Here is a 19,728-nt window from a genome sequence, read left to right as displayed (position 1 = left end):
CTGAGTTGGAATTTCAATTATTTGCGTGAGGCTATCTCAAAATATATATATATATCAAAACGGCTGGCTGCATCGATTGCTTGCTCATCAGAAATATTCAGAGATCAATTTTCATTGAATATTTGTGACCCCCTGCAGACGCACACAGCATGCAGCTTCAATGATCTGAAGAAGCTCCCTCCAGTTAATTTCCATCATCTTGGAAGTTCCAGGGTGATTGTTCATCCAATGCATGTGCATACCTTTCTTGGTAATTATTACTTTCTGGGCCTTCCTTTATATCCGAATAGAAAGCAGCTGATCAATTGTCCCAGGCCAACCTCAATTACAGTTTGTTCGTTTTCTTCAATCTCAAGATTTAGCTTCTTTTTCTAATGGGTAATTAAGGATTTTATCAGGCGAACTTTTTAAATGTTGAGTTAAATTCATCTCCATGATCCAAAAAAAAAAAAAAAAAAAACACACCGCCAAACTAAGGACTCGTGTAAATTTCGTTTTTTTATTGACTGAAGTTTTGCCGTCGTTTTCCACCGGTATCCAACTACCATGTGATGCCACAAAGGATGATGCTGCACAGAACCGTGTTTACATCTTGTTGTCATTTCTGAACAGCGACTGGACTAGCATGTGTGTATGTGTTCTGTCGTTTCTTAAATAGCTATTTCTCAAACAACCTTCTCGCCATTAAGAAGCATGGAAGATGAACTACAAAATGTGGCCATGCTCGTTTTCATGATAAAACACGTCAGTTAACTGGTGATATATATTTCTAGCCTCATCGGAGACACGTAGTTCCCCTGTGCCTGTTGATTTGTCAAAACAAATTTAAAATCTCCTGTACCTGTTGATTTGTCAAAGCAATTTTAAAATCTCCTGTACCTGTGATCCAACCAAGTGTTCTCATCCGATCAAACTTGGCTCCCTGACTTCCTTTTTTCTTCCTTGTTTGGTACGGAGTTGTCTCACGACATTAATGCATCCTATTGGTCGTTGCAGTTTTTAGTTTTTAAATCCTCATTGCCTATCAGATACTTTCTTTTTTTTTGGGAGATTGTACGTTGTCTTACAATCAGTTCACTCCATTATTGAAGCATTATGAATCTTAGTATCTTACTGGCCCAAGCTGGATCACGGGAAACAAGAATAAAGCACAAGAAATGGATTTGTGCAAGGCAATTTCTATATCTACTTAAAAATTATACTATGCTGTAGTGTATTCAGGTTTACAAGATACGTATACGATGCATTAAGTAAAATAAATCAACATTTCGTAATCGTTAAGAGACAGTTTTGATACAATATAAATAATATTTTTTCCCTTTTTTAAGATAAAATATATGTTTTTCGTCGAAATTATGCTATACCATTTGTAACGGAATATTCAGGTTTTTATAAGTTCCAACACAACAAATTAATGGATGTACTTACGGATTCATACCCATTTACGTGGCTTGTTATACAAGTTGAATATTAATTCTTTTGCCTTATAAGGTGCGTGGGACACTTTTTTTTGGACGAAAGTTGAAATTTATTCGCAATTCTTGTCGATAATTAATCATGTTCTAAACACAATCACAAAATTGATTTACAACCATGTAATATTTTTTCAATGTAAAAGCTATATTTTTTATTGGTATAAATATCACCGATAAATTTACTAATAAAAATTATATGTCACCGGTGATTGTTCATCGATAATTTTGGAACCGTCAATAATTCAATCGGTGATTTAAATGTCAATGAATAAACCAACAGAATATTAGTGTTAGTGATAAAAATAGGCGTTGATCAAGGATAGACCTTGAAAGAACACCAAATAAGATTGTAATTAATTCTAAAATAACCCCGAACAAAACCTCTAATAAATTACGACCATGCTTAATTGTTTTTTGAAACATAATTAAAATCATTTCGTTGAAATTTTTTCAATGATACTACTGGATTAATTAAAAATAAAACTTTGTTATGACTATCATGAATTATTTTTTCTTAATCATTTTGTCTTCATAAAACTTTAAATTGACCTTCTAAACATATTAATTAAATACAGAGATAATTATTGAAACAATCATTATCTGAATAACAGTTATCTTCGACTGCTATTCTCAATAACGATCCAATACCTCTTAATCATTTAAAAGACAAGCTCCTCATCATATAAAAAAGAACAATTTATCATACAAATACATGGGTAATCTACTCCACCTTTGATTTGTATCCCTGAATCCTATTCATCCATGTAAAGGTTCACTTCATCGATTATTATTTGAAAAGCACCTAAATTAGTATCGAGCAAGACAAGGGAAAGTAGTAAAGAACTACAAATATAATTGCTAGGTAATGAGGTTGTTTTTTTAGTTAAAATTTAATTTTTTTTGTTTCAAATTTTTTTATATAATAATTTTAGAATGTTTTGATATGCTGATATCAAAAATAAATTTTAAAAACTTAACAATATACATTTTAATATATTTTTAAATAAAAAACACTTTAAAAATCAACTCGTGGCATCCTACAAACACCCCTAATTTGTTACTTGCAACAACTAATGTTACCCAGGCTTTGCAATAACCAATTGTGGAGCACGGGAATATGCAACAAATGCCTTCACAAGGAAACAAAGAGGCCGAACTATAACCACAAGAAGCCTCTCTTTATTAGCAAGAGGGTTACTGTCTAAAGTAGCAACAAGGGGAAACTGTAAAATCCATTCAAAACTCAAAATACAATCATATAACAAAACTGCTACTATAAACAACAGTAGATGCCAAACTCTCTCTTACAATACCCACTTTGGTACTCTGGCAAGAGATAGCCCTAAAATTGCCTTCATACAAAAACAAAGGCCACAATAGTACACAACCATATTAAGAATTCTTTTTACCTGAACTAGAACAAGCTCAAAGACAGTACATAGAGATAGCATACTTAGATAGCAACTACCATTTACATTTTGCACTAAGAAAACATCCAGAGATACAAAGAGCAAATGTTTCTCCAAATTAATAATCATCCGTCCCTAATTCAGATTGGTAACAGAAATGATACTTAATTAGCAAGAACCTCCCAAATTAACTCAGGATCATAAGATGGCATTCTTGCAAGGGAACAGCCTTCGAATTCCGAATCTTGCGGCACCATTACAGGACAATCTGTAGACACAGAAGGAGAAGAACTCTCACACTTCCAAAGCGCCTCTTCAGAAACAGCCGGCGACACCAATTCACTACAACCCCAATTATTGCCCGAAAGCAAAGGCGGCGGCGGCGGCGACGACGACGACGACGACGACGGTGATGGTGTTGATGAATTTGAATCTACCTTCACTGGTTTTTGACTTTCTGTGCTTTTACCATTAACATTGCTCTTCTTTCCTGCATTCTTTTTAGCCCTCTCTTTTTTAACCTTCTGACAAATTGCTTGAATCTTGGCATCTACGGTACTCTTCAAAACATCCAATCTAGTACAATCTTTAAATCCTAGCTCAGTAGGATCTTTTAGATTTGGAAAATTCAATCTTGCATATTCACCTCTAAGTTTATAAGCTGCACGATCATAAGCATAAGCTGCAGCTTCTGCTGTGTCATACGTACCTAACCAGACTCTCATTCTGTTTTGAGGGAGTCTAATTTCAGCAACCCATTTGCCCCAATGCCTCTGCCTGACTCCTCTGTATAGTTTCTTCTTGATCGGAGCCAAATAATTGCTGGTGTGCCCAGGGTTTTGAAGAGGGTTTGTTAGCCAATTGTGAGAAAAGGAAGTGTTTGTTCTGTTTTCTTCACTGAATTTTTGCAATAGATCTCTCTGGCGGAGATAGACTGAAGAGCCTAAAGGCTCAAAAGCTGGACTAGTAAGAGTACTTGCTGCTTGGCAATACGAGAAAATTGAATCCAAAGTGTTGGTCCCTCCTGCCAATATAAGTTGTGACAGTGAGGAACCAATATCAGTTGTGTTGTTAAATGCAAAAGAAAAGTTGTTTTCTTGCATTCTTTCCATGATTATCTGAAACTTTTAGAACGGAAAACAGAGAGAAAATAAAAGACAAGTAAAATGGGCACTAAAAACCGTCCCTTTTCCTTCAAAATATTGGTTTTCAAAAGAAAAATGAGATCATAGTAAAAAAGAAACGGTCTTGCTAGAAAACAATGAAGGGGTTTTGAGAGATGAAGAGAAAGCTTAAGGCTTGAGCTTTAATGGGCAAACGGAATAGTAAAGTGTTTGATGAAGAGCAGATTGGCGATGGTGAAACAAAAGTAATTCGGCTTTGAGAGAAGAAGAGGGCGTCGGATTTTTTTGGGGGAAGTATTTCAAAGAAGGTTTTTGGGTTAGAGTGGTTTGTGGTTGGGTCCAAGTTGGTGTATTTATAGCTGCAGAGCAAAGTTGAGGGCTTTCCTTGGCCTTACCGTATTTTACAGCTATGAAATTCCTCATATTTTGAAATTTTAGTCCAAGTAAAGGTTGGCCTATGCCGTAATGACAATAATGCACTCATGGTATTGACAAAAACTAATGGGGCTAGGCAATCCACTATTTCAATTACCGTAGAAACAGACTCATTGACGCTGCGGGTTCCAGGAATGCTTCTTTTTTTTTTTTTTTTTCATTTGATCCTTTTATATTTATTTTATTCATGATTGATAAATGGACTATAATTTTTTGTTTCTTGAGAGATCAAAACTCAAGGGACTATAATTGATAAATGGAAAAAAATCAATCCCTTGGAGGAAAAAAAACAAAAAGCTACTGAATTCAAGAGAAAGAAAGAAAGAAAGAAAAAAAAGAAGAAGAAGAAAAACCGGTCGCTGACGCCACCACGGGGAGAAACAGCCACCACCACTATGAGAAATGAAAAAAATAATCTCTTAAAAGGAAGAAAAACAAAAGGCTGCAGAATTCAAAGGGAGAAGAGAAAAAAAAAAGAAAAAAAAAATAGAAGGAAAACTTATTGTCAGCACCACCACTGTAAGAAAAAAGATGCCACACATCGTAAAGTCGTGATATTTACATTAAATTGGGGTTGACCATGAGTGATTCGTCATGTCTCCGCCTCGAAGTTGAAACAATAAATATATAATGTTAATGTTAAAAATAATTTTAAAAAAATAAAATAAAAATTTATTTTGATTATTTTTAAGAAAAAAACACTTTAAACCGTCACCGTTACTATAATTCCAAACAGGCGTTAAAAACCTAAAAAAATTGACCTTTTTTTATATATAAAAAAAAATCTTCATTGATTTAACCAAAAAGTGAGACTAATTAAGTTTTTAAAATTTTTGTATACTACAAATATACAAATATATATGGTCAACAGGAGTTATGTAAGTTCTCCCCAAACTCCACTGGTTAGCTTATTGATTTATGGTACATTTAATGTTGGGGGTGACTTGTTCTCGGAGTACGAGAAAAGAAAAGAACCAAAAAAAAAAAAAAAAATAGTATAAGAGGCGTGTTCGACAATATTTAGACAAAACATCTAATTATTATTAGACAAAAGAAAAGAAAAGAAATTAATGAATAAACTTAACAATATCAACCGAGAAAGGAATTGTTGAAATCTAGGCTTTTAACTATCTCAAGCAAATACAAGGCAGTAAATAAACAAGGAATTATGTGTCAAAAGCACGTGAAGTTACTCTAGATCACCACTTGAGATTTTGTGGTGCGGCTTCAAATTGCATTCTATTTAAATGTGTTTTTGGTAAAATAGTCCAGCATGTATCTTGAAAATATTTTTTAATTAAAAATACATTACAATAATTTATTTATTTTTAATTTCAGTACATTAAAATTATTTAAAACATTTAAAAATTATTAATTTAACATTTTTTTCAAATAAAAAACAATTTTAAAAACAAAACATCACAATTTCAAATTGTAAAGTTCAAAATTACATGTGATCTCATTAGATGCCCACAAACCTATTATATGCTGGTGGATAGAAATTGATTTTTAAAATGCTTTTTACTTAGAAATACATCAAAATAATATATTTTTATATTTTTTAAAATTTATTTTAAATATTAACACATCAAAACAATTTAAAATTATAAAAATAAAAATTAATCCAAAGCTAAGAAAAATTCAAAATCTTTCCTTTCTATTTATTACACAGAAGTCAGAGCTTTCTGTGTATTTAAAAAGTCTTACACATTTAAAGCCTTCTCTGCCACGCGTCTTGGCTTTTCGCAGCGCGAAGACATTTTGCTTTTCTGTTTCTACTCGTGCCGGATAAATTGTCCTTAATTTTTTCGCCCTTTCTTTATATTCCAGTATACACTCTGCACTCCTATCCTAAGCTGCACTTCAAGCTCTGCTCGGCTTTGTAGCCGGCTAAGCTCTTTCCTTTTCTTCTCTCTCTCTCTCTTGACATGTTAGGAAGTAAAGAAAAAAAAATGAATTAAATGTTTGGAGAAGTTAAAAAAGAACGATCTTTTGCTCTCTTTTTCCCTATCATGATTCTATTTCTTAGTTATCAACTTTAAATTTAAAGCATGTGAGTAGAATTCTCGTAAATTCCTTGAATTGTTTTTATTTAAAGTGATCAGTATATGTTTGATTTGATTAGAGAATTAAATTTATTTATTTTTATATGTAAAAACTAGCATAAAAATAGCACATATCACAAAATGAGAGCAATAATGTATGATTCTAGTGTTGTAAGTGATTGGAATTTATTAAATTATCATGAGAATATCATATTGATATAATTAAGGGATGCTAAAAAAAAATTAGTCTCAATCAATTTACAATCTGGTCTAAGAATAATTACTTCATTAATTATCAAATAAAAGAATTATTTTCCTTTTTCCTCTTAAATAGCACTGCAGCAAAAATAATTAATAAACCAGTTGAGAAAAAAAAATAGAAAAATTGGTTATATATATATATATATATATATATATATATATATATATATATATATATATATATATATTACCTTGGATGTTTAGTAGCGCAATCTTAAAAAAAAATAAAGAGGTTCTGAATAAATAAATATAAAGATTATGCTGCTTGGTAATTCTTAAGGAGCGCAACCATTAAATGGTGCAAAATTTGAGACAAATGAATAAAATACCCATTTGTGTCAAAATGGGCACGAAATGAGGTAATTCAAAATTGGGAAGGTTGCGGCACACCCCACAGCGCAATCTTAATTTTTTTCTAATTTTTAGGAGTTGCACTACTCCTAGTAGTATAGAATTAAACTATTGAAAGGAGCACAATTTATTGAGTTTTAATTGATTGTGCTACTTAGCACAAACACACTGTGATATTTGTTTTTCTTAGTTGTAATAACTTATCAATTGTTTTTGTCTTTTAGTGGATCTACAAGTAATTTTGGATATTTGGTAATATGGTGTAAGATACTTTTTAAAAATATTATTTTGGTTATAAATACACTATAATAATTTGTTTTAATTTTTTTTATTAGTATATTAAAATCATTAAAAAAAATAAAAATATCAATTTGATATTTTTAAAAAATAAATTGAACTACAAGGACAAACACTAATCGAGAGCCTATTATATCTTGTATGGAGCTAGCATATGCTACCCTTTTTTCCCTTTGTCTCTCCTCGTGTGCACCTTTAGTTAATAACTACATATGTTGTAGGCGGCCCAAGAACTTGTTTTAACGTAAAAAAGTGTTAGGCTAAAAAAAATCTAATTTTCGCGTCATCAATTCAAGTGACACTTTAAATAATATGAAAAAACAACAACAATAATAAATAAACTAAAAAATAATGAAAAAATAAATAAAAAGAACTGTATATGAGTCTATATAAATTATCAAATAACCCAATACTAATCTACTAGGAGGAAAACCATAAAAAAAAGAGTAAGACTTCAAAAAAAAAAAAAAAAAAACATCAACTTAAAAAAAAACTAAGAAAACAAAGTGAACCTTCTTAAACCTAGTCTAATTTTAAAAACTCGTAACTCATTGAATCATGGACCAAACAAAATAATCAACTTGTTGTAACTCATTAGAAAAAATGATAAAATTTGAGAGAAAAACAACAGTTAAGGAAGATGAAATTTTAAAAAAAATCACAAGTAAAAGAAATAGTAAATAAAATAATGAGTACCAAATTTGAAAGATTAAAAAATCATAGAGGATGAAATTAAAAAAATATTTGTAATTTGATAGATTATTTATAGATTAAAAAATAATATGGTTGAAATTAAAAATAATTATATAGGGTTAACCCAATAGAATCAAACCCAAAAAATAAAAATAAAAGATTAAAAATAAGAAAAAAGGAAAAAAAAAAAAAACCAAACAAACCTAGACGACCCTCTTAACATAGTGTAATATCTAAAATTTATAACTTGTGAAATCTTGGACCGGGTTTAATAAAAAAACTTAACTATTAACAAATTTAATTTTAAAGTATGAAATCACATAAAAATATTAATAAAAGAAACTTGCAAAAAAAAAAGCAGCAAAAAAAAAAATGGGAATAAAATTTGACAGAAAAAAACCCGAGGATAATAAAATTTTAAAAATAAAATAAAAATGATCTCAATATTAAATCGTGTATAAATTGATGTAGAGTCTTCTTTTATAAGCACATGATACTGACATTAACAATTAATGCCGTGTAAAGAGATATCAACAATCAATATTAATGTTGTTTGTAAAGGTTTTCCTCCCACTTAGATATAAAAAAAGAAAAAACCTATAACCCCCGAAGAAAAGACAAAGAAACATTCAAAGTTATACATAGAATGCCATGTTTTGATGATTTTAGTGAGAAATTGAGCATTGAAATTTCCAGATTAAACTTATTCTCATGTTTGTGTCAATAACTTATTTTTACTTGCGTTTTTAATTTGGTTTATCAATTTTTATGTTGTTTGAATTAGTTCAATTAGTCCTTGTTCTCTAAATTTATCTCGTTTACCCAATAACTTTCTTTCGTTAAGTTTTGATATTAGTTATTCATGTATATGTAGCATTAAATATGTTTGATTTATAAAATAACTTTTATATTCACACAGCACCTATATCATCAAATAAATTATTTTGAAATAATATATTAAAAATAAATAGATTATGCCAACTGTAACTTACACGTCATGTTATTTAATAAAAAAACACTAAATAAACATGAAATAACAACAACAATAATAAAAAGATTCAACCTTTCTAAGGAAAATTTGTGGAAATCAATCTTGAAACAAAACCAAGACAAATTGGTAAAAAAGAAAAGTAACGGTTTTGTCATAGAGTTTTTATTAAATATTATTTTAATACATCTTTTAAGATACTTTATTTAGTGATATAAATCCTCCATAAATATATATATAAAAAATATTTAACAATATTGATACATAATTCAGTATGCATAGTTAGCATTGAGACTCAAGTTGAATGGGATATAAATACACAGCTAAACAAGCCGATATTAAGACACCAGCCATTTTAGTCATACTGGCTAGATATGGAAGCGTGAGAGACCACAAGAAACCGAGCCAAGGAGGTGCACAGATCGAATGAGGCTAGAAAGACCTTCCCTTCAGAAGGGTCGTCAGCTCAGAAAGCTACAGAATCTACATCCAAAATGGGACTATGGTGCATTAAAAACGTAAAGGTATGATCGAAAGACGAGTGATACAGAGCTATGAAGACAAAGCTCGTGAAAGGACACACATCTTCAAAGGCCACAAATAAAGTTATGTGCATGTGAACCAACCTAACCATTTCCCCCAAGTCAAATCCTCAATACTAACCCTGAAGATCCCTAATAATAACTCTGAATTATATAGTTTAATTGTTTAAATTTTAAATTTAAATTTTAAAAGTTACCCGTTCGAGTCCTATAAATTTTAGAACTACTAAAGATTTATATAATTATTAATTTCAGAATTCATAAAATTAATTGAGACACATGCAAATTAACTGAATATTCACATTAATTTATTTTTTAAAAAAGTTCTCAATAGTGTTCTCCTAATCTTCATGTTATGTACGGTACCTTTCCGTCCTTTTTAGATCTTCAATTCTTCCTTCTGCTACAAGTCGACGTTTGCCCTCACTTGCAACAACGCGCAAATCTAATTTATTAGACTTGTTAGGAATAGTTAGGTTTTACTTTTGAAAATATATGAAAATATTTTTAATTTTTTTATATATTAATAAATTAAAATTATAAAAAATACACTAGTTTAAAGTGTTATAACGGCGAGGTGATGATAGAAAAATGAAGGTAAATATAAAAGTAAAAAGGAGGTGATGGTAACAAAGTAATTGTGATGGTAAAAGTGATGGTTGTAGCAAGAACAATGATACTGGTTTGTTATAGTATGACGATGGCGATACCAACCAAATAGATTATGATGGATGAAATAGTTTATTAATATTATGAAACTGATTAATGTCTACAAAATATCTTACAAAATTCAATATGTTGAAAATACTTTAAACAAATGAACTAAGGTTAATTATAGTTGGTTATTTTCATATAAATATTTTTTACAAAACCAATATAAAAAAAAATCATAAAAATATTTTTATATGAAATATTTTATACAAAATAAATGCCCTTCAAAAAAGATTGAGAGGGATGGAAATCATCCTCCATGCATTATCTCCCATTAATTGAAAAAAAAAAAGAAGCAACGGGAGACATAAATTTAGCTTAGTGGAGAGGATGGAGAAAAAATGCGGAATGTTTAATGCCCAAATCTTTGATCTTTCTAATTTTAATTAATATATATATATTTCGTCCGGTGCAATTTTTATTTTTATTTTTATTTTTCCTCAAGACCGACACGAGTAGATCTAAAGGGCATTATAGTACTTTTAGTTTTATTTATGGTGAAAGAAAGTCACAAAGGAAGTAGAATGGGTCAAGGCAATTTACGTCCATAACTTTATTACATTTGACTTTCCAAAAAGTTGTGTTTTGTCAGTTTCTATAGACGTTCTAGACTTGGTCACACAAACACACAGCCAGCTGCAAACGGACGCCGACTATCCAAGTGGTCCTGTCTCCTGAGCCAGCCTCGTCACTATACTACGGGCCACGTGTCGGTGTGTCTTTTTTCTTAGTCCCCGAAAAGGCCAATTTTCTCTTTCCTAATTTCTCGTGATATTTTTTGATGCCCTACACCGAAGTCATTTTTTAGCTACAGATGCCATTCCACGTTGAGTCTATTGAAGTGTAACGTCACGACAACGTAAGTGAGATCGTGAACATTATTTGATACGCTTGAAGCCCCTTACAGGGTGGCTTCGAAGTGGGCCCAAGTTTGGTAGCAATGGCCCCCACAACGAGGCAGGTACAAATACCATGTCAGGCTCGTTTGTTTGCGAAAGTAGATTTTTTTGGAAAATAATTTTTATAAAAAAATATATTTTTAAAAATAAATTAAATTTTATATTTGACCGTGTTATAAAAAATAATTTGAAAAATATTTTTTAATATTTAACTATACTACAAAAATAAACTAAAAAATAACTTATTAATATTATTTTTCAAGTTTATTAAAAGAATAAGAATTAAAAATAACAGATGAAAAATTAAAGAGAATGAAAAAAAATATTTTAAATAAAATAAATAGTAATTAGAATAATAGAAACTAAATACGATAAATAAATAAAATTTATTTAAAAAAATAACAAGAGAAAAATAAATAATAATAAAAAAATAAATATTCCGTCAATTTTTATGAAAATTAAATCAAAATTTTCACTCTACTGTACTATTAACATTTGATTAGGATCGATGCTTTGAGTGATCAGTTCATGGTTAATAAGGCCCCACAAATTCTCATTAAAAAACCAAGTCACCCTTTCCTTTTCTTTCAACAGTAGAGAGACCCCCAACCGTATATTGCCTGGAGCACTCCTTTTCATTCTGCTTATTTGCTCTTTCTTACAATAAATTAATATTGTAAAAAAAATAATATTAATATTTGGTTAAAAAAAGATGATTATTGTAAAAAATTTAATTGTCTTGTTTATTTTCTTGGTAGGTAGCATAATTAAGCTAATTAAATCTTTTCTTTTAGTGGGATACACAATTAGAACAAGTGTACTCTTAAATTTCTTCCACGTGAATGGGATTAGTTAGATATCTCAAATAGTTGAAGGCTCGATAATAATCATTGCCAGCCTATCCCTCAAACTAGGCGTGATACCAGAGATTGATGAAATGGGATTGCCTTCGAGAACTTATGGCAGGTTTCAATCCATGCAAGATCGCACCGCCTCCTTCACACACAGGTGGCTTTGCATTCATTGATGAGACGTCTTTTTGCAAAGCAGAAACGTATAGATTATCAATAAAACTGTAGAAAAGTTTTTTGATGATACGGTGTCATTTTCAACCTATATATATATATACGGTCCCCCTCTCATCTTAGCTTTCGCTGGTGCTGTTTCATGTGCCAAGGCACGCATTTGGGGCCTACTGTACATGGCTTTGTCTTGTTTTGAGGCTGTGAAGAAAGAACAGAGACAATAATAATAGTGTTTCGTTCAGACCACAAGTTCATATTGTAGGGAATGATCATAAGTTCATAACATGCCTTCTGTGCAAACCCTAAAACAGATATTGATTCACTTAAATGCAGCTCATAATGACCTAAGGTCTTGAGAAGCAAAATTATTATTCTACAAAGCTGAAGTTAAAATATTAATTATGAAAAAAATGATGGGTTGTGCTGGTAAGAACTTAATTGTTGAGTTATAAAATAAATGGTTGAAAATTGATTTCATATAGGGGTACTTAACTTATTTCGATAATAAGTGGAGAATTATTTGAATTTAAGATAAAAAAACCTATTAATATCATAACTTATATGATTAAGATTTTTCAAATATAACTTTGAGGGGTAGCTCAACTGGTCAGGTCTTGGGTTTACTCCTCAATGATCACGAGTTGAGTCCTTTCAGGGCCACCGGAGGCTTACATGATCGTTAACTTCAGGGTCCGTGAAATTAATTGAGGTGTATGCAAGCTGATTCAGACACCCACATTAATAAAAAAAAAATTCTCAAACATAACCCACCATTTCTCCAATAACTTAAGAGAATTTTAACTCATTAAAATTGTTAAATCTACCTAAATAGATCCATATTGTAATCAATCATTTCAACACTCGGGTTGAGTACATTTCAACGCTGTGATGTTACCGTGGACAGTGGTGGAGCCACAATGGGTCAAAAGGCGGCAATTGTCCCCTTATTTTTTTTATATATATTATTTTAATGAGTTATTGCTACACGAAGGAAGGTTTTTATTGTTAACTGACTTGACATATGTTAATACACACACACACACAGCTACCCCAATTTTTTCCCTTTTCCCCTTTTGTTTTTTCTTTATCTTCCATTGTCTAATAAAGAAGGTTTTTTCGTTCAGCTGTCGTTCCCTGCCTCGCCAATCCTGCAAATTTCTTATTAATTAATTTTTTTTGTCTTTTACTTTATACTTTAAGTAAATTTTCTTCATCTTTTCTATTTGTTTCATTATCTAATTTTAGTTTTATTCTTTTATAATTAGTTATTAAAAATATTAGGATTTATGATAATTTAGAGGTTTTGATATGAATATATTCAAATATGTTCAAAATAAATGTTTAAATCTGCTAATTTAATCAATTAAGTGTTTCTTTTCTTATTATAAAAAAATAAATTAATATTCATGCAAAATCACTATTCTTGACATCTCTTGCATTGACAGAGTAGTATATTGAAATTTAATATTTTCACATGATTTGTTTGTAAGTAAAATATCAAGTAGAAAGCATGTTTTTCAAGCATTGTTCCTCTTACACATACACTAGGCATTGTTCCTTAATTAAATGTCTAGAAATGATTAAGTATAATTTAATCAACATATTTATTATATGCATATAGATATGAATTGAAATATGTTTTGATTTTGATGAATTGACGTGTATTTTGTTATTAATTTCATATGAAAGATTTAGAATTATTATGTAACTCAACTGATTTTTATTTAACAGTGAATTATTGTGTAGTTGTGTTAATTATTATGTAGACACTAATGATGATAAAAAAAATTCAGCAGGTTTATATTAAATTAACATGTCACTAGACAAGTATTTCAAGCGTAAATTCCTTGAGAATGAAGAGTCAATCAAAGCTATATAATATGATATTTGTTAATAATTTGCCCCCATATTTAAAAAAGTCTGACTCCACCACTGACCGTGGAGAGTACTTCAAATAGTGTATATTGCAATGGAAAACCAATTTGCTGCCTTGTACGAATCATTAATGCCCTTATTTCCTTCCTCTTTGAATCTCTGGTATGAAATGGGAAATAATTCGTGCGATTATCGAATTGTAGAAAACTCAAGTGAACATTATGCTTCTGTGTCTCGCAACAATATATTGTTATCCATAGGCTACTTAATGCATCCATAAAGGTCAAACATGGCAGTAGATTGAAACAAGAGAACGGGTGTGACTCGTGTCTCCCCAGACCCCACCTTTTTCATTTCATTAAGTTGTCTTTGTCATCTGGGAATATTTTGAGTTTTTTTGTTGTATTATTCATGAGGTATGTTTTCAACTTCATTTGATTTCATTTGGGATTGTGAGGATTTATTGTGAAGAGATCAAGCTATTGCAATCAATACGTCTCATAATGTACTCCATATGATAAGGTGGTTCTAATGTGAAAGATGATTCTAAAAGGTCAAGTTTAGTCGGTAAAATAGCTGCATGAATACAATTAGCAAGATAATATAAAAAGAAGAGTGTTGGCCAGCATAGCATGGAGTGTTGTATTTATCAGAATAAATAGGCATACAACGTAGTAAATAAAAGTAAAACAATTGGAGTAAAATAAAGAGCTAAACATGGTGATTTGAATGATATAAAGATAATAAACCTACCACCAAATTAATCGTTTCCAAGAAACTAAAATTAGGTTTTGAATTGAGCTTTGTCACAATTAATGATAATTTATATTAAGATACCAAGATTATAATAAATAACCAAACCCCCACCCACCAATTATAAATTAAGAAACGCAAACCATAAGTATAAAAGACATCACGAAGATTGGTTAATTCTTCAATAAATCAGAATAGTTAAATGAAGAACCAAAAAGTATTAATAAAACATCACATACACAATAAATCAAAGTATGTCCCAGAAAAACCTAAATATAATGTAAGTGACCCTATTTATAATAAGTAAAACATTATTAAAAATGCTAAAAAAATAATAAAAAATTTCTAAATAGAACATGAAAAATAATCATAAATTAATTAGGAAACTAATATAACTATTGCATAGTAGCTTTTAGATTTTATATTAAGACTTTTTCTAATTAGCTTGAAATTTTAACCCACTATAAAAAAAGACCTCAAGAAATATTTGGTAAAGTTTTAGTCAAATCCAATAGTCAGATAAAAAATTATATTTATTAGAGTAAAATTATGTATTAGAAAAAAAATAAATCTCTAATTATCGAAATTAATTTCCCCCAATATTTAGCTTTGATGTGACAATCTTTTCTCTTCTAAAATTCAGCCTCAAGTACTTCCCTTTCTTTCTTTTCACAGTTCTTTTATTTTGATAATTATATATATAAATCATATCATAAAGTTCAATATAATATAAAGCTCAATATAATATTATAACTCAACCACATTATCCATCTCTTTATTCAATATATTCAAAAACCTTTTGATTGTAGCTTCTTTATCCTCCAAAGTATAAAGACTTTTCTCAACCTATCTATAGAGTAATATTCAATATCTCTGATTCTCCTTCACTATGAAATTAGTACCAGTAACAGTTATTGTCTAAAGAAAATTTATTGATACAAAATTAGTTGGTGGAGGTATGCGGGTAGTGCAAAAATATTGGATAGTTGAAAATTAGAATAGCTAATTTGTAAAGAAATAGAGCTAGTACTTTTAATTAACATAATTGTACCATTTTCTATAGTGAAAGTCTGTTCCATTTAAGGGCAACAAATGAGTGCGATTTTTATCATCCAAAAACGTTGTCTATGTACACCACACTTGGTGCTCAAATTGTGTATTAAACTCAGCTAGCATTCCTGCAAGCTAGGTTAGTGGATAATGATATATGGTAGCATAACTATCTAGGTGGTGGTCCAGTGATAAGAGCTTGGGACCAAGAGGTTTGCTTCCTCTGTGGTCTCAGGTTCGAGCCCTGTGGTTGCTCATATGATGGCCACTGGAGGCTTACATGGTCGTTAACTTCAGGGCCCGTGGGATTAGTCGAGATGCGTGTAAGCTGGCCCGGACACCCACGTTAAACTATATATATATATATGATAGCACTCTATAGCAATTTGACCTACTCTCATGGATTTGACATGGGTTGATTGCCTTTGGAGGTCTGAATTGAAGTTGATCGAAGAGATGAAGAACCAGGGGCACGACCATTTAGGGATGATTATTTTCGGTTTAGTCCGGTTTTTACCTATAAAAATAAGTAAATTAAAATTTTGTAAAATATAAAAAATAAAACCAAAACCGAATCGAAACCAGTTCCAACTGACCGGTTTCGGTTTGGTTCGATTCGATTATGTTATATAAAAAACCAAAACCCAACCGATAGATTTCGGTTCGGTTCGGTTCTGTTCGGTTATTTCTAGTTCGATTTGGTTTATTTTTAACTAAACCAATTCGGTCCGGTTGAGGTTTTTCGATTTCAGACTTATGAAATTGAAACCGAACTAAACTTAATATTTTTTAAAATATTTTAATCGGTTTAATCGAGTTTTTTCATGGTTTGATTTTTTGATTTTTTTTGATTTTTTTGATTTTTTTTCTCACCTCTCACTCTTAGGACCATTGATGGGAACATCTATTTCAGATGGACAAGATGGTCGAGCGATAACAAGAACCAATGGACTTTTCTTTTGTCCAAATGAAGGCTTCTTGTTGATAGCAAAAGCAAAAGTGGTATTAAAGACCACTGTGCTATGCCGACTTTCAAAAAGAGCTTCATGCCTCAACAGCTCAACATTAAAATCTTCAATGGTAAAGTTTTTATTCTTGGAAGCAAAATTATAAGATGTAATAAAGGGGTTAAAATCCTAGCTCGGACCACCAAGAAGACAAGAGATCAAATTAATCTTGATTATCAGCAGGCTTCCCTGCAGCAGCCAATATATAGATTTGGCACTCTTTAAATAGGCAAAACAATTATGAGACCTCTAAGTAATGGTCTATAATAGGCACTTCATGTGAACAATGCGAGAACGAGATTGAAAGGAAAACAGTGTTTTAAGAGCAGTCCACACTTGTTTCGAAGTGTTTAAACCATACACAGAAGCCACAAGATTTGGAATGATGGAGGGAAAGAGAATACCCAATAGAGCTTGATCTTTCTTATACCAGGTTGTATAAGAAGGATTGGGAGAATTATCAATATTAAGTTTCTCAAGAATTGATTCAGGTCCTTCCATGAACCTAAAAAGATCATTGTTGTGAAAGAATGAAAGAAACTGAGATTATCAGCCCAAATAATTTAGGCCATCAAGCTTAAAAGATACTGACAAGTAGGGATGAGAAAGGTTGAGAGTGGATTGGTGCTTTTGACATCAATGGAAGAGAAAGAAGTTGATATGGTGTCAAAGTGTGATCTAGGAAGTATAACGTGAGTTATTTTTAATTTTAATACCAAGTAACATAATGAAAAAAAGTAAGAGTTTTGTCCATCATAACATGGATAATATTTGTATTCATCAAAATAAATAGGCATACAACGTAGCAAATGAGAGTAAAATAAGGATACAGTGTAGCTTAATTGGTTAGGTTTTGAGTTTGTTTTTTAAAGATTACTTATTCGAGTCCCACAAAACTCATGGTCACTGGAAGCTTACATCATCGTTAACTTCAGGACCCATAAGATTTATCGAGATGCATACAAGTTGACCCGGACACCTACGTTAATAATAATAATAATAAAAGAATAAAATAAGGAGCTAAACATGAACTATACAGTACTTGAGAACATATACTTTTCAGTATAGATTTACATAATTGGAATTAACTAAGCTGTATCGGAACCATAAAAGACTTTTCAACTGGTTGCTGAGTGAATTCTGCAGCAGGATATTCTGTAGGTGATAGTTAAGAAAATTATACAGTACTTTGAGACTGGAGGGACAAATACAATTTTGTAGAAGATAACACATCTTTTATTGTTTATCAAGTAATTACACCCATGAGTGTTTATTTAGTTGTACATTTGCCCTCTCGAAGAAGGCATGACTTGAGCTTTTATTATTTCATGGAAACTTTTGAGAAAAACATGCTTAGCTGGTTAATCACTAAACTAAAAAAAAAAAAATCATACAAGAATAAAGTTTATGGATCATTTGCTATTTCCATTTTTTGTTTTTTGTTTTCAAGTTGTATTTTTTAAACAAAAACAGTAAACTTTTTTTATGGATTTTTTTTTTAAAAGCAACACATATAATTATTATAATTACAATAAATTCAGTGTTGGACACTGCATTTCGGAACTGTTTTTGAAAAAATTTAAATTTATCTTTTTATTTATTTTTTTGCTTTAAATTAATATGTTTTTTATGTTTTCAGATTATTTGGATGTGGTAATGTTAAAAATAATTTTTTAAAAATAAAAAATATTATTTTAATATGTTTTGAAATAAAAATTACTTTAAAAAATAATTACTACCACACTTTCAAACACCCCAGTATTATTAGTAGCTGCATGTCAACCTAATTCTAAAGAGAAATTCATTTCCTAGCAGCGAATAAAAAAAAAAATTATAGACTCATGACATCTAACTAACTGGTTGTTTTTATTCAGTGATGATGACAACTATTTGTCAAGGTCTTATTTTGTATTTTGATATAATTTTATTTTTGAAAACATTTTTTAAAAAACATTTTAGCTTTAAATTATTAATTTTTATTTTTAGATTGTTTTGATGTGCTAATATTAAAAATAAATTTTAAAAATAAAAAATAAAATTATTTTAATACATTTCCAAACAAAAAATAATTTAAAAATTAGTTTTTATTACACTCCCGAACAAGTAATAAATGGATTAAATTATAAAATTAAATTCTTAACATAAATCAACAGGGTTAAGATTTCATTTCAACAAGTCGTACAAATTTAGACCAAGTATTACCTTTGAAAATTTCAGACTTTTGGCACCCATCCAATAATATATCCATGATAACAACCTTTCCTTAAGCAGGCTTGATCCCTGAAATTAATTTCTTCTTTGTTCATAAATAGCCAAGACTTCTATTTGCAACTTGTTGTGCTAGTATAAAACCCTCAAAACAGGGTAAGCTGACTTGAGTGCAACGTGACCGACGTGCACCGCCGACGCCACTTGGACATTGCCGTGCAGCTCATTGATTGAGACAAGGTGCTTATGGTTTTAATTAGCTCATTTAATGTTTTTGCCAATTTGTAGGTGAATTGACACTATTTTCACTCCTCTAGTCAACCCTCGTGTGGCTTGCGAGCGTGAAAAACCATGTCACCGTGAAGAGGATAACATACCGTGTTCAGTCATAGCATGCTTTGGTGGGGTTAGGTTAGCCTAGCCTAGCCTGCACCCATCGGGTTTGTAGACTATCTGCTTAACCCCCAACCGAAAAGGGGTTTAAATTGACCTCCACTATAACAGAGGTGGCTTATAATGAGACCCGAATGTGGACTAGCTCTCAGACCTCGTCGCTCTAAGCCCAGCACTGCTGGAAATG

General features: G+C 30.7%; 1 protein-coding gene across 1 annotated transcript; it reads right to left on the bottom strand.

Annotated features, from left to right (window-relative positions):
* Nucleotides 1–2,682: 2,682 nt before the first annotated feature.
* Nucleotides 2,683–4,355, bottom strand: LOC7467094 (ethylene-responsive transcription factor ERF061). The gene has a single exon (XM_024608431.2). It carries the CDS (start codon nt 3,994–3,996, stop codon nt 3,049–3,051), a length of 948 nt encoding a protein of 315 aa, XP_024464199.1. The 5' UTR covers nt 3,997–4,355; the 3' UTR covers nt 2,683–3,048.
* Between the last annotated feature and the right edge of the window lie 15,373 nt (nt 4,356–19,728).

Source organism: Populus trichocarpa, chromosome 1, assembly GCF_000002775.5.
Source record: "Populus trichocarpa isolate Nisqually-1 chromosome 1, P.trichocarpa_v4.1, whole genome shotgun sequence".
NCBI lineage: Eukaryota > Viridiplantae > Streptophyta > Magnoliopsida > Malpighiales > Salicaceae > Populus > Populus trichocarpa.
This window is presented reverse-complemented; position numbering and strand designations above follow the sequence as displayed.

Coding starts and splice junctions, on each gene's coding strand:
- LOC7467094 (XM_024608431.2), bottom strand. CDS start 3,996: ATGGAAAGAATGCAAGAAAACAACTTTTCTTTTGCATTTAACAACACA.